Source organism: Patella vulgata, chromosome 8 (assembly GCF_932274485.2).
Source record: "Patella vulgata chromosome 8, xgPatVulg1.2, whole genome shotgun sequence".
NCBI lineage: Eukaryota > Metazoa > Mollusca > Gastropoda > Patellidae > Patella > Patella vulgata.
This window is the reverse complement of record NC_065886.2, coordinates 34,585,706-34,601,976: the sequence shown is the minus strand read 5'-3', so window position 1 is coordinate 34,601,976 and position 16,271 is coordinate 34,585,706. Positions and strand designations below refer to the sequence as shown.

The following is a 16,271-nucleotide window of genomic DNA, read 5'->3' as shown; positions in this document are numbered from 1 at the left end:
GGAGGTCAAACAATTCTACAAGAACATACATGAAACTATAAGGGAGGAATGAACGAGGGTATTAATAACACTGACCAGTTGGTTACAGCATGTTCTCGCAACACTCTCAATAACTTGACCAGAGGAGTGTAACAATCGCCAAACCTATCAAGTATCTACAGAACATGCATCATTGAGATAAAATAACAATTTACTCACATTATTTTGTGTCCGATCATGATCAAGGGTGTCAGGTGTCATATGAGGATTTCTGAAAAAGAGAAAAATGTCAAAAATGTAGGGTTTTAGTCCCAATAATTAACGCACATGTATAATATGGGGTACAAGTTGAATATTCATATTTTACAAGGTTTTTTAACAACCTACTGTTCAAATGAAGACATGATTTTCAACTTCAACGCAATCTTTCATCAAGTGACAGAAGGGTAGCTTAGTGTAAAGATACATGTACATGTTTATAAAAACAAAATGCAAATAAAATTAATTTATTTACAATAATTAGCTGCTAAATGTAGGAGTATATTAATATTCCAGGTAGTAAAAAAAAGAAGGTTTGTTCTAACATTTTAAATAAAATAAAATGGGTTTAACATCCTACTGTTCTGTATCAACTGAGCTAATGAAGACAGGCATACCCCATACAGTGGGCTATGGGCGGCAGCAGCACTATGGCCTACTCTTATTTCAAATTCCAAACGTCAAGGGTTCTTTTACATGCACGACAATGTGTACACGGGACCTCAGTTTTCTGTCCCATCCGAACGACTATACATTGTTTCTTCTGCACAACTGACAAGGGGGAACCATGCTGAAAAATCCTGATAAACTTTCTCGGTTAACACATGGATCGAACATGGGATCTCCGGGTGAACAAGCCAACGTCTTAATCACTGAGCGACTGTTTCTCCCAAGATGATATAAAGATGGCCAGTATTGAAATATGTCAGGTTTAGTCACATGGTAAATGATTAGATAACTTGGTCAGCATCGTACATGAAATATAATACTCACGTTTGTGACTTCATACGGTCTTCATGTGTATCATCTGAAATATAGAGTTATTTCCCTTATTACACCATATTATTACAATCTCTATTCTGGGTTCCAGACCAATTAGCTTAACTCTAGCTTTTACCCTGTGGCTAGCGCTCAAGGTAAATTTCGGTCGTCAAAAATGTAATTCAAGCTATTTTCTTAGGTACATGTATTTAGCTCTTAAATCTTAACATGAAAGAAACAGGGTTTAACGTCCACTTGACACAAACTAGGCCATTTTTTTTCCAACAATCTGCAAGCACGTAGGGGTCTTTACCACTAGGAGGAAACCGGAGGGTGCACAGGTGACTCTACTCCTGGTAACGTACACGCGGGGAATCGAAACCAACGCCACTTTTTGGCCACCACCACCCCCACCCCCACTCCCATGAGATGAGAAAGATTTTGTAAACTTTAACTTACAATCTTTTCCTGCTGTCTGTTTTCTTTTCTTCAGAACCACAATGACGACAATAATAACAATGACAATAACAACAATAACAGCAACAACTATTCCTGCGATCATACCAGCATTATCTGTACTATCTGGAAATAAAACAAATATACAATCTTAATCAAAATTGATGTTACCTGTACATGAATATAAACCATGAAGGAGTAAATTACATGTAACAAACATAGGTCTTTCATCATTGATAAACACAAGTACAAGCAACGTAGCTTACACCTAAATTTCAAAACTTTTCATGCATAGTTACCATTTTAAATAAATTGATTTTAGCGATTTTGCAATGTAGGTTGATATTCAAAGCTAATTTTCCAAGAAACTGACAAACATATGGTTTTTAATCTCTCTGTTCTTAAAGTTCTTAAAACAGCTACGGATACACTATCCATGTGACAATTAACAACCTCTCTATAGTAAAATTCTTACATTGTTTCGAAATATTGATTTCTTTTCTCAAAAGTAATGACTTTTGGCACTTAATGCATGCCATACATAGTAGACAGAGCTTGTTCGGAAAATCTGATGGATGGTGGATTATTAATTTACATAAAAAGTTCTTCCAAATCCCCAAATTTGAAGAATATTGTCTAACTATAGAAGGAATAAAACCAGAACGCCAGAATAGATTCATAGAATAGTATGCTCGAACGAAACATACTTGTATGAATGGTACCTGTATCTCAGTCAATATTAATTCTAGAATCACAGTTTTATAAAAGTCTATATGCATATGTTCCATAACTTATAATTTTTTCATAGTATTCTGCAGGGGCCATGACACAACTTTCTTAGAATTTGTTTCATTTGACATGGAATGATACAGGTTCTGATTCCTTCACAGACCATCCACCCTGCCCGTTAAAAAAAAAAACACGCTGGAGGTTACTCACTCAACACCAGGATCAAACCCCGGACCTCCTGGTTAGCTCTAAACGTGAACAAAATTGTTTCAGAAAATGGAATTTAACAAAATTTTGGTGAATATATATATTGTACATTGTAAATTTATTGATAAATATGGGGATAAATCACTTTGAAATAAATTCGACATCATGTGGTAAAAATTGATTAATGAAAAAGCTGTCCAACCATCCCTAGTTATTACACTATTTTCCTGTAAATGCGAATAGTAAAACAGTCATCTAGTACTAAGACAATGTGTGATAAGACCCCTGGACCCACGCCTATAAGGACCTAGGATGGAAGCCCCCTCAATCAAGAATTGCTTCCGACGCCCCTGATATTAAAAGCAACTTGGATATCAAAGGTTTGAATGCATGTAGTCACTGATGTTAAAGATGCATTATTTAAGATTTAGGTAAAGATTATTTTGAAAATTACTTTATTCTGTGCAAAATTATGAGTTGTTGTGTAGATTGTTTTCATAGCAATGGTCCTAATTGACAACTCGATTATCTATCTTTATCATTAAACTATTAAATGGCCACAGTGTTCTCATCTCCCTAAAATTGAAGACATCCAATGGCCAAGAGAGTTAATTGGAAGTTACTTTGACAACCCAAGAAAAAGTTAATTACCAAATTGCATCTTATAAGGCCCACAAAAACTGAATAAATGTTCAGTAAAAAGTATTAAGAGCGCATACACAATTCAAAGCACTTTTATTTCAAAAAAATAAATAAATATTTTGGTCGAAGCAATATTCATATTAATCAATTCTAATTTAATGACCATTCAATGAAGCATTATGTAAGTGCTAAATCTGCCTACTGCAGATCATGTGTTTGGCCTCAAATGTTATATAAATCATTAATAGGCATTTATTCAAATGTCAAGTCCCTAATAAAAAAATCTAAGATATTTTCAGCGGATTTAAACACGATTGCAAGAAAATAATTTAATAAAAAAAAATTGGATAATCAAGACTTTGTAATTATTGTAACAAAGGTAGCAATGACAATCGAGACTACACCATTCTTCAAACTGCCATAACTCCGTTTAGAAAGAAATAATTTGAAATTTTCAACACAGGCCTATTTCCTTTTTGTTACATGTATCTATTCTTGAACTATTATATCGAGAACTGTCAGCTCTTTATCCAAATCTTAAAAATGAAAGATCTGCATTAGTCAGATTTAGCTCTTACATAATGCATTTTCTACTAGCTAGGGTTGGTATTTTGATTGAGCTTTCTTAATTAAAGGGGCATTATGGAAGATTAGATAAAGAGCTGACAGTTCTTGCTATAATAGTTAATGAGTAGATAACGTAAAGAGAATAATGTGCTGAAAATTGCTTCACGCTGAATACTGTTGCCTCGATTGTCTCAATTATCCATTTTTACAGTTAAAGATGAACAGTCGTTGAATCGCAGATCGGATTCAAATCTTTTAAAATCGTACCCATCAGATGGCATCGAGATTTGGTTATGGTCTTGCCATGTTGCCATGTCCAACAGTTTATATAACATTTAAGGCCTAAAGAAAGATCTGCAATAGGCAGGTTTAGCTCTTACATAATGTATGTTTAAATGTTAAATAATCAATGGGAGTACATATTTAGCGTGCATTAAGCCGTGAGAAAATTGACATAGCGTGAATGCAAATGGCACATCAGGACTTTCATTAAACAGAAGTGTAACAATCATCATAGAAAATATGAAATGAGATGGGGTTTAATGTCCTACTGTTCTGCTCCAACTGGGCTAATGAAGACAGACATATGCCATAAAGTGTGTTATGAGGAAAATTTTGCCCGGACAGAAGTGCAACGACCTACACTGTATTCTTATATCAAATTCCAACTGCCAAGGGATCTTTTACATGCACGGCAAGGCCAGGCTTCTCAGTGGCATGCAGAGAGGGTGTGGGAGCAATGGGTCAACAGCCCCAGGCATCCATTTCCCGGGGGCATTCAGTCAAAGAATGAAATTAAAATTGAGTTTTTAAAAATTACATGTATTGCTGCTAACTTACATGTAGTTGTACAAGCTGCCTTACTTACATTGTAATATGAATAAAAAGTATAATTAATTGTTTTTAGACATTCAAAATATCTTCCTTTATCAAATTTGACTGTAGTAGACCCTATACTGCAGTCTTGGGGGCATACAATCATACATGTACTGCACACTGTGGCCTCTAGTCATATAAACTGCTAGGTGTAGTTATTATGTCTTGCAAGCTCTAACTTAATCAAAATTACCATTACTACACAAAGCTACAAGTACATATATTTATGTAAAAGCTCATACTTCTTTAAAATTATTATTATTATAAACAAAGCTACATACATGTATTATTGTAAAAGTTCCTACTCAATTAAAATTAAATATATCATTTCTAAACAATTTACATGTACATTGTACTTTTGTAAAAGCTCATACTCAAGTTCCTATTCAATTAAAATTACCATTATTAACCTATAAACAAAGGTATTTATGTAAAAGTTCCTACATGTACTTCATTAAATCTATTACTATTATTATTATTATTGACAAAGTTACATGTACATGTACTTCCGTAAAAGTTCCTACTCAATTAAAATTACTAAGATTACAAACAAAGCTAAATGTACTTCTGTAAACATTCCTACTTATTCAAAATTACCAATATTAAACCAAGCTACAACTATTTCTGTAAAAACTGTTGCATGTATTTTACAAACAATAATTTGATCAATTATAAACTAAATTTTACTACTTTAGCTACAGAAAAATAACAACGCCGAAAAAAATAGTAATAATCCTGAATTCACAGCAATCATACCGGCATTTCCTGTAAATAAAGATATATACTATCTTATAGAAACTAGTCGTTAAACGTTTGTTCGTTCTTTAAGGTTTAACCTCAGCTTCCACCTTGGGTGGCATCGCTGACTTACATGTAGTGTTTCCAGAGAAACTTGCCAGCGAAGTCAAATAATAGAACCAGTCTAGCAAAGGTAGGAGACGCGAGATCAATTATGAGGCCTATTTGATTTTGTTTTTTATTGGTAAAGACACAATGTCTTTTGCAGGGTATCGTCCATGGTACATGTAAGTTCATCTAAGTGTTAACTGTCTCTGTTTTTTTAATGGACTCTGGGCATGTGACCACAGCATACGAACAGTCGTATTACGTCTTTCTTGTAATTCTTTTTTATTTTGAGTAAAGCCTGTATTATTACGGTTGGTCCCCGAATGCATTCACTTGATATGATATTTGTTGTTTATTTCTTGCAATGTCTGTGTAGTATGTCTCGTAGTCTTATTGGTTTTATTTTGTGTGTAGTGCAGTTCTCCTGTAGTTACTAATTGAATTAGATTACAATATCTGAACACACTTTATTCATTTATTTTTTTAAATCAGGACATACATGTACACCCAAAATATTACTGTAGCCTACTGGAAAGGAAGAGAGAGAAAACGTCTTCTCGATGTGGGTGGGAGAAAAAAAGAAATGAAATGAAATGGGGTTTAACGTCCTACTGTTCTGCTCCGAACTGGGCTAATGAAGACGGGCATACGCCATACAGTGTGCTATGAGGGAAATTTTGCCCGGACAGTGGTGCTATGGCCTACACTTATATCGAAATCCAACTGCCAAGGGATCTTTTACATGCACGCCAATGTGTACACGGGACCTCGGTTTTTGTCCCATCCAAACAACTAGACAGCTGTCCTGGTCAGGTTCTCCGTCCTGCATCACTGACAAGGGGGAACCATGCCGGAAAATCTGGATGAACTTTCGCAGCAAATGCAGGGATCGAACACCCAACCTCCAGACTAGCAAGCCAACATCTTATCAACTTAGCCACTTTGACCCCGGGAGAAAAAATGAAGTCCTGTCACTGTAGCCCGGTATCATTTAATTTTGTGTATTTAACCCTAATTTCTTTCACATTCATTCAATATCAACCCGTTATTTGAAAATTAGAAAAATTTGTTTAAAACCACCCAAAATCATCTAATTTGTACTTATATGGCCACTTTAAAGCTGACTGTTTATTTTTGATAACCCAGTGTTCAATTTACAAATATTTAATTTCCCGACAAATGTTCAAAAAAAAACCCTCAATTGGTTATTGATGTACCTGTATAATATTTAATTGGTATGTCATTTTAAACAGTGATCGGGTTAGAGGGTATGTACAGGTACATGTACATGTAGTTACATGTAGTTACATGTAGTTAAATGTACATGTACATGTATGTGGAGATGCAAAGGAAGTAAATGTATACATACGGTTAGATCTATCTCACATGGCCACCTGCCGATTTCTCCAAGGTCACGAGATGTAAACAGGGTTAGGGCACATGATTGTTGCCGAGGATTGTAGTTTAGGGTTAGGGTAAGAGTTAGGGTAAGGCTTAGGGCTAGCGCTGTTTACATCTTTTGACCTATGACAAAATCTGCACATGGCCATGTGAAAAAGATTTAACCATATACATGTACAGACTTACATGTAATTGTAGAGAACCATTCATTTAGACTCAAGTGGTTGAGGCATCAATATTTTTCAGACTATTTCTGCACAGTTTTGTGTTCGTTTGCACTTGGTTAGCAGAAATGAAATGAAATGGGGTTTAACGTCCTACTGTTCTGCTCCTATACTGGGCTGATGAAGACGGAAATACGCAATACAGTGTGCTATGAGGGAAATTTTGCCCGGGCAGCGGCACTATCGCCTACTCTTATATCGAATTCCAACTGTCAAGGGATCTTTAAGTGCATTCCAATGTATACACAGGACCTCGGTTTTTCGTATCATCTGAAGGACTAGACTAGCTGTCCTTGTCAGGCCCTCCGTTCTGCACCACTGACAAGGGGAAACCAAGTCGGAAAATCCCGATGAATTTTCTCGGCCAATGCAGGGATCGAACACCCGACCTCCAGGCTAGCGAGCCATCGTCTTAACCACCTAGCCATTGTGGCTCCCACTTGGTTAGCAAGCTCAACCTATTTTGCAAATGCGTGAAACGTGAGACTTCTCGTTTACAATATACATGTACATGAATTTCATTAAAAAAAAACACCCCAACCTTAACCAATATCTGTGATTTTTGAAACATGCTACATGTACGTAATTGTGTGTACTGCAGTATAAATATCTACATGCTATAAATATTCCTGGATATACATGTGTATATCACTGATATATAAATATCACTGGGTACAGGGGAAAATATTATAAATTAAGAATAGATATTTAATATTTATGTTAACACTGTAACCTGTGTATCGTTTACAATCTTGTGCAATTAGTAGTAATTTCTATCACATTCGTTATCAAATCTTGATTTTAAAATTCATGAAACTACCGTAGTTCAGTCATTTAATTTGTAGTTGTGTCCCGTTTAAAGCTGACCATTTAGTTTTGATAACAAGCATCCAATTTCCCCCAAACTGTTAAAAATAACGTGGAGATTGATTATTAATGTGTATATAGTAATTAATTAGGACACTATTTTTGAATAATGATCGGGAAAATACATATTGGATGATTTTAGGTGATCTTAGACAATTTCTACGAATTTTTACACAAAGAATTGATTATAAACGAATATGAAAGAAATTTGGGATACAATGTAAATACGTAACATTAAATGATATCCAGGTAACAGTGTAACATGCTATAGATTTTATGTGTACGTCCCTATAACATCAGTACATGTGACTGGAAATGTGGGGTATGAGGACACGTTCAACATGTAGATTTCATGTCACCATCAGTTCTCTTTGGTAAGTGTGATGAACAAGGTTTGCTGTAACCTTGGAACCTGTGGCAGTATGATTTACCCAATACCACATATAATGAGGTAGTTTCAGGTCAGTATATGGTAAATCATCCTGCCCGTGAACATGTATACCAGGTACATGTTAAACGCTTTGAGTTTTATCATATGTCCCCAACACCATGTACTGTAACATTTAACATATGGTAAATGTCTTATATGTACCCAAGCATGCCTGTACATGTACATGTATATTCCTATAAAAGTTTACATGTACATGATTATATTAGACCTATTTGCTTTCATGTTGACAAATAAGCAAAGATACACCTTCCGATCTTGTGCTTTCCAGCCGATAAGATTAAAGTGTATGGTACATGTATATAATAGGCTTCATGCATGTTTTAATTCTTACCGATCCATGAACTACGATTACAACCATCTATGTTAAATAATGGAAATAATTTGTTCAACAATAATATGAAGCAAATAGAGAAAGAAATGGGGTTTAACATCCACGACACAAACAAGTAATTTCAGGACTAACATATGGTTTCATTTTATTTCAATAATTCTCTTTCGCAGTGGGGTGTGAGAAAACCTGACAACCCAGAGAAAATCCAGGTTGGACAGGCCATACATGTACTTTGTCATGTACAAGTTGGGAATTAAAAACCATGACACTTGACTCAATTATTACAGACCTTATGACCTAAACATACACAATTGGCCATTCAGCTACCCACAGAATCAAATAGAACTAGATTATATGGGATAATTAGATTACATGTACATGTAGCAATAGTTATACCCTTAGTAAAAATTAATATTTTTGCGAACCGTGTTTAAATCCATTAAAAAATCATGACCATCCAATGGTCCGGAGAGTTGATTATAGGCCTGTTTAATCACAATGTAATCACAATAACAACCTAATATACTGTTTCATTTTAAATAAGGGAAGTAACTTTTGATGCTTTGGGTTGTCAGTGGACAGTAGAGGAGGGTGGGACGATTTACCCAATACCACCACATACTACCCAGTACTACTACATAATGATGCAAAATGGACATATCATTTGATTGTTTTCAAAAATAGAGAGTAATATCGCGGGAATGTACTTTGAATGCGATACCGATGTCTGGCTGTTCCATTTGTCTCCCTGTGGTACAAGCACCCAAAACAAGCAAATACTAACCCATTACTACCAAATACTCATCAAATACTACCCAATATGATCAACCTCATATTGTCAAGTAACAGCACATTAGTATAATTACTGCAACGAATATTCAAAATTTTGCAGAAAATTGAAATGTTTACCCAGTTATTTCCCTTCAATGGATAAATAGATACATGTACATGTACATATGTATATATTTAAAAAAAAAAAAGAATCTCTTACCATCACCAGTATTTGGACGAGGAGAATCAGTATTTTCAGCGTCTAAAATAAAAGAAAATTCTACATGTACATCAATTTTCTGCCATACATACATGTATTTTGTTTGATACATTATTTTCCCCTAGCAGTAGGTACATGTATCTCTCAAACATTAAATGTGAACTCCAGTCATTGCTATTTATTGATATCTTATTCATTATCTAATATTAAACTTTGACTTTAATTAGCAAATTAAGAAGCCAGATGTTCTAAGTCTGAAAAACTTAGATTCTGTCAATCATTAGACTCCTTTATATCCAGACTGAAAACATAATTATTTAAGAAATATCTGCAAGAGTGATTGCATTTTTTGTAGCGCTATGAGCATGACTACAGTGTATATGTGGAATTAGCGCGATATAATTGGAATTATTATTATTTCATTCTTGTAATACCTGTCTAAAATAATCTCTCTGTGTGAATACACAATAAGAAAATCATTGAATTGAATAATGTAAGCAGGCCATTGTTTATCAATATTATTTTATGCATAAAAGAAATGAAACTGGGATTAACTTTCCTGTGTGTTTTGAAGGACATTTTGCACAGACGGTGGCATTTTTCGCCTGCTCATCCTTGAATTCAAACTGTCAAGGTTCCTTTGACGACCACGGCAACATGTACATGTCCCATCCAAATCACAAGACTGCTGACAAGGGGAAACCATGCTGATAACCTGAAGTAACTGTCTCGGCCAAGACCATGATCAAACACGTGACATCCTGGTTAGCCCAGGCCTTACTCACTGAGCCACTGTGTCTCTCTTTCGACAACAGAGTAGAAACTACATGTAAGTAGTCAATACATGTAGCAAAGTCCAAGATGTTATGCTTACACTTTCCAGAACAGAACACATGATACCACTTCCAGTTTATTGGAGACATTCTTCAAACATAAAGATATATCAGGACCAATACAATATAAATCAAGCATTATCCTTCCTAGATTCCTAGAATCAGTTTTCAATTTCATTTAGTCAAATGGATCAAAATAATAAGTGATAACAGGTGTTTTTGAAAGAATAAATATAATAATTGCTTGTACTGTGATATTCACTTACTTATTAAGAAGATAGTTTTATTGTCACTGTGCAGTTCTGAGTTATCAATCTTACATCTGATTACCAGACCATTATCATCTTGACCAACGTAATAGTTCAATATACTTCTAGAATAATATCCACATCGAGTTGGTGTTGGTGGATCAACTGTGCCTTTTGTTATATTCTCTCTTATTGGGTTAAAGAAGGAATCACCAATTGATCTCGATTCCCAGGACCAGGATTTTTCAGGATTTCCAACATCTCCTTGACAAGTAATCTCAATGTTTTCACCAACACTATAACGTACTTTTTCTGGAACTGGGAACATTTCTGCCGTAACAGGATTACCTATAAAATATTAAATGGAATATTAGAACATTGTACAATAAAGATGAACATGTATTTAGTCTTTCACCATACATGTAGAATGGTGAAAGACTATTGTTATTACTACTGTCTGAACCATCGTAAATTTTAAACGGATTTCTTCGATTATGAAGAAACTACTTGACTTTGGTTATTATAAACTTACCTGTGTGTTTGAAATCAACTCCTGTTAAATAAAATCCATTGCACAACATATTATCCCACAAATTTTTGACACAGAAAAATACTAATATGGAAGCTGATTATGTCACTCTTCGGGAGATATCATTTCGTATAAGGGGTGACAGCATAGAAAATCGAAACGGCTTTCGGCACTTTCACGTCAAGTTTGGTTTAAGAAAAAGCTACAAATCTCGGCTCGACATTGAGTTTGGGCGTTCACACACATAACTGTCCCTATTCTTTTATTTTGTTACCGTTTTTTACATTCTAGTATAACCTCTGCAAATTTTATAATTATACCTTGCGGAATACTTTGTTTTAATAATGTTTTGATTAGCGACTCGGATGGGATAATTTTCTTTTGAACACACATGCGACACAAAAACAATTACATTCGTTTTACCTGCCTGAAATATTACATGTACATTTACCTATGATTATCTTTAATATGATGTACATGTATATAAGCAACACGCTTGTAAATGAAGAGCCCCGGGGAAGAACGATCTAAGTCACTTTTTCAACGAACCCCAGTTAATGGTGCCATCTGGTAGCAAACTGTATAAGCTTTCTGTGGCACAATCAATTTCAGGAAAAAATGATCGGTGTCACACCGAACCAAGGCCCTTCTGAAATGGCCTCCCAGACAAATACGTCCATCGTACCCTTTATTTGACCTTAATTTGGCTGAAAAGTTAGTTGTTGTACTGGTAATTATGATTTGTATTAAACATCATTTTGAAGTTGTAATCAAACCCACTCGTTGTTCTGTTCGCATCAAGCATTCTCGCCCAAAAGTCTGTTTTGCCTTTTATGCGAAAAGACAAAAATGTGACTTAGATTGTTCTTCCCCTGGACTCTTCAAATGTTATTGAAGTGGTTATTATTTGATCGAAAGAATGCTATCAAATTGACAATACACCCGGAGACTTCGGAGGTGAGCTTCATGATCCTTGTTAAATTATTCATAACGTAAAGAAGATAGGATATTTTTAGTTTATATTATATACATGACTTTATTTTTACGAGTATCCGTGCAATCAGTCTATCAAATTTCATTGTGAATAAAATATGATAGACTGACGATCAATGGTTTCCATATAAATCTCCTATGTAATTGCCTTCAGTTATATTTTTCGTTGCCCAAACTCAAACGATCGTAATGATCATGCTTTGTTTTCATTGCAACACGTGAATGTCAAACTATCTGTCAAAATTAAACCACCCCCGCAACAGCTGCATTGATTTAGCCCAACACGTAATGAAAGCATTGTTGTATTCCTCACAGCCGAAATTACAAGTAATGGGATATTTAGTTGTGCAATGGATTTTATCGAATGGGAGTTGATTTCAAACACACAGGTAAGTTTATAATAACCAAAGTTAAGTAGTTTAATCACAATCAAAGAAATCTGTTTAAAATTAACGATGGTTCAGACAGTAAGATTATTATCAAGCTTTCATATGAGGGATGTCTGAACTAGTGCTTACATGTACATGTAAATGTATTTCTGAAATTCTCAATTAACCGGAAGTAGTCATTAATCATAACCAAACTTTGACAAAATTCGCGAAAATGTGTGCATGTGCAAAAAATGTGATTGATCATGGGCTAATACATGTACATGTACATGCATTAAAGTGATAAATTCGGACACCAAAACGAAAAAGTTATACATGTAAGGCTGTGAAAAGCACAATACATGTATTTTACGATTTCAAGCACATTGAGACATCTTTATCTCTAAAATGTCGCTTGCAATTATCTTAAAATTTTCTCGAACAGGGTCTAATGAAACCATTGTACAAATTATTGAAATATTAGGAGTAGCAGAAAAAAACCGAGATGGAAATTCAAAATATGTCAGAAATCATAATTTTCGGTAGAAACTGACTAAATTCCGTACAGATGAATGCTATTGTCAAAGCTTAATAATTTCAAGTAGAGTGTTTCCTTTTAACCAAAATATGGGTTTAGTCCTGCTAGAATAGAAATAATTTTTTTCAATGTGTAATAATTAGTCTTTGAATTACATGTAATATATGTACATGTACAAATGTAGCTTCTTCCCACGAAAAACTCAAGCAACCAGCTTACGCTGTTTATAAGCAAATCCAATTTGTCTGCAGTAATATTGAAAACTGTTCTTGTGATGTGATCGATGGCAGTGTTGAGATATATCGGCTGAGTTTCAGTTATTATTAATATTTTTAATGTGGTCATAATGACAATTATAGACTGACTCCAAAGAGCAGTGTCAAAAAGTAATTCAGATTGATTCTTTGATACAGTAATGAGACACCCATACGAAGAACATAATTATGAATATGTTAGCTATGATAGGTTGGTGTAGATTGTCTTGATTGCGCTCACTGTGAGGTCTTGGTATTGTGAAAGCCTCACTCAGTATTGTGCACAATTCTAGTTACAGTGTATATTCTTGTTTCTCACTGAACATTTAAAATATTATTGAGAACATTTCATACATGTAATCTACATTTGTATATTTTTATTTGAGAGTAGAGACACCTCTATTCTTTGTTGTTGTTTTTTTTTTGAGTGAAACCTGTATATGTATTAAAAGGCCCAGGACTCTATACAGCGCAGTGGATGCCTACGGCTGACTGAAAGGGCTAATGCAGACAGGCAAATTTTGCAATGATAGCGGCGCCACAGCTTACTCTTATTTTAATTTCACATTGTGTACATGTACATGGGACGTCAGTTTTTTTTATCCCATCTGATGAGTGACTATACATGTACATTTTACATGTACATGTACATGTAGTTCTTTGTCAGGCCCTCCATCATCCTACATGTACATGTACATGTACACCACTGACGAGGGGGAACCAAGTTAGTAAATCCCAATGAACAATGAACACAGGGACTGAACATGGGACCTCCAAGTTACCAAGCCAACACCTTACAGACTGATCCAATGTGGCTCCCATATTTGAACATAAATATGTGGACATTACACAAATATAAATTGTACCCTGTACATGTACATGTATCTGAATTTATACTGTAAATAAACCAATGAGATTTGGAATTTGAAATACATGCTGTAGTGTTGCTGTCCGTGAAATTTCCCTTTTGGGATTTAGATAGCATTCTTTCTATTGTTTTTAACGCTCACAAGATTTCCCAAATTTTAATACAGACAATCAAATAGCTCAGTGATTTAGATGTACATTATACACTGTTCAGTCAGAGTTTTCTGAATTTTTATATGTACATTATACACTGTGCATTCGAAGTATTTTGAATTTTTACATGTTCATTATACACTGTACAGTCGAAGTATTTTGATTTTTACATGTACATTATACACTGTACAGTCAAAGTATTTTGAATTTACGATACGGTTCCTCCTAAAGCCCATATGACCACTACATGTACATGTACAAGCACAACCAGTTCTACAAACAGTAAATTTAGCATTTTGTCCTGTAATTTGTTGTGTTTACAAGCTTTAATAGACAAAATTAAAAGATGACCAGAAATGGTTTGTGTAACTTCAGAATGTACATATATGCATGGAAGAAATGACATACAACACATCCAACTGTCGTAAAAAATACAATTACTTACTTTGAACTGTGACATTTTTATCTTCTTGTAACGTCCCTGGATTAGTAGCTATAGTAGGTTGTCCAGCTGTTATACACTGATATTCAGCAGCATCATTACAATCAGGATTATTAATAATAATTTGTAGGAAGCCTTGGGTTGGTTGCTGGGTTATATCATAATTACCAGTCACTGTATATTTAGGTGGTGTTATTCCTGTTCCAGGTTTAGTACCTATCCCATTTATTACTGCCATGTTTGTTGTTTGTGAATTCTGTACCATGGTACGTTTGTTTATCGTTATACTGTATAGTGTAGTATAAACAGCATTAGAAACAGGTGAACACCGTAATGTTAAAGATGTAGCACCTGCCTGTAGATTCTGTGATGGTGATATTGTGAGCCTAGCAGCTTCAACATCTGAAAATGTATACCAAGAAAATAATAAAGTTTACATGTAGTACATTTTCACCCATAAATTATGTTTAAAAGGGTAATCTGAATGCATGTCACAAAGAGCATACATGTACATGTACTTATAAGTGAGTCTATGGTACTGGATTATCATACATGTACATGTACATGTAGCAACAGATAATCAATATCATTTACATGTACATATAATAACAATTGCAATTGACACACATGATACGTACACCATACATGTATATACTAATTCAACTCTGGAGTACATGTACAGATATACATGTACATGTACTACACATGCATGTACATGTACATGCATCTTTGTACATGCAGAAGGAGAATAACGGAAATCGATAGGGCTCATCCACTCAATGTCCCAACTACTGTACATGTACATGCACGTCCACATTTGTACATGGAGAATAAGGGAAATTGATAGGCTCATACACTCATTAATTATCCCAACTACATGTATGCTTATACACAAAATTTGAAAAAAATTGATTAAAAAAATTGCAGTTTCTTATCGCCTTCACAGCAAAAATGTAACTCTATTGTGGTGTTCATCCAATGTGTTCTGATAGATATTATTAGTGCCCATGTACTTTGATCAAATGTGAGCTTGTCATTGGTTTCAAAATGAAAACAATAGATCAAACATAAACTAGGTGCTTGTGTGACGAAATGATACTAGAGTACATGTATATCCTTTAATTTAGTTTAAACTGAAAGTGTCTATCAGTAACACATCTACATGTACATCAGGGTGTCATGAAGACCCCATTGTTTTTTAAATAATAAGATCAAATCAAACATTTCATCCTGGGAAGAACTCACTCAGCCTTTCCTATGGTCCTACATGTACATTAGATCAACTCCAAAGAGCCTATTGATGTTCTTGAGAGCAGAGAAGTTTGTAATCAATAATTCACTTTGTTCAGCAAGAATAAGAGTTCCACAAACCTGAACCTATGGTAAATTTTTTTAGACACCAGGGAAAGCACAACACTAGAAGTCCAAGGCGGATAACAATTTACATGTACAGTACCAG

At 34.7% G+C, this 16,271-nt stretch overlaps 1 protein-coding gene across 5 annotated transcripts in view; it reads right to left on the bottom strand.

The window, feature by feature from the left end:
- LOC126829368 (uncharacterized) overlaps positions 1 to 16,271 on the bottom strand; it is a 73,176-nt gene that overhangs the window by 14,999 nt on the left and 41,906 nt on the right. For 4 of the 5 annotated variants that reach the window (XM_056103078.1, XM_056103076.1, XM_056103077.1 and 1 more), the window contains 6 exons: positions 14,816 to 15,214; positions 10,687 to 11,016; positions 9,588 to 9,629; positions 1,459 to 1,581; positions 1,012 to 1,045; positions 199 to 250 (listed from right to left, as the gene is read on the bottom strand). In XM_056103078.1, coding sequence (XP_055959053.1) covers positions 199 to 250; positions 1,012 to 1,045; positions 1,459 to 1,581; positions 9,588 to 9,629; positions 10,687 to 11,016; positions 14,816 to 15,214 — 980 coding nt within the window. Of the gene's footprint in view, positions 1 to 198; positions 251 to 1,011; positions 1,046 to 1,458; positions 1,582 to 3,109; positions 5,242 to 9,587; positions 9,630 to 10,686; positions 11,017 to 14,815; positions 15,215 to 16,271 lie in introns of those variants that run through there. The other variant, XM_056103079.1, reaches the window with a different exon arrangement.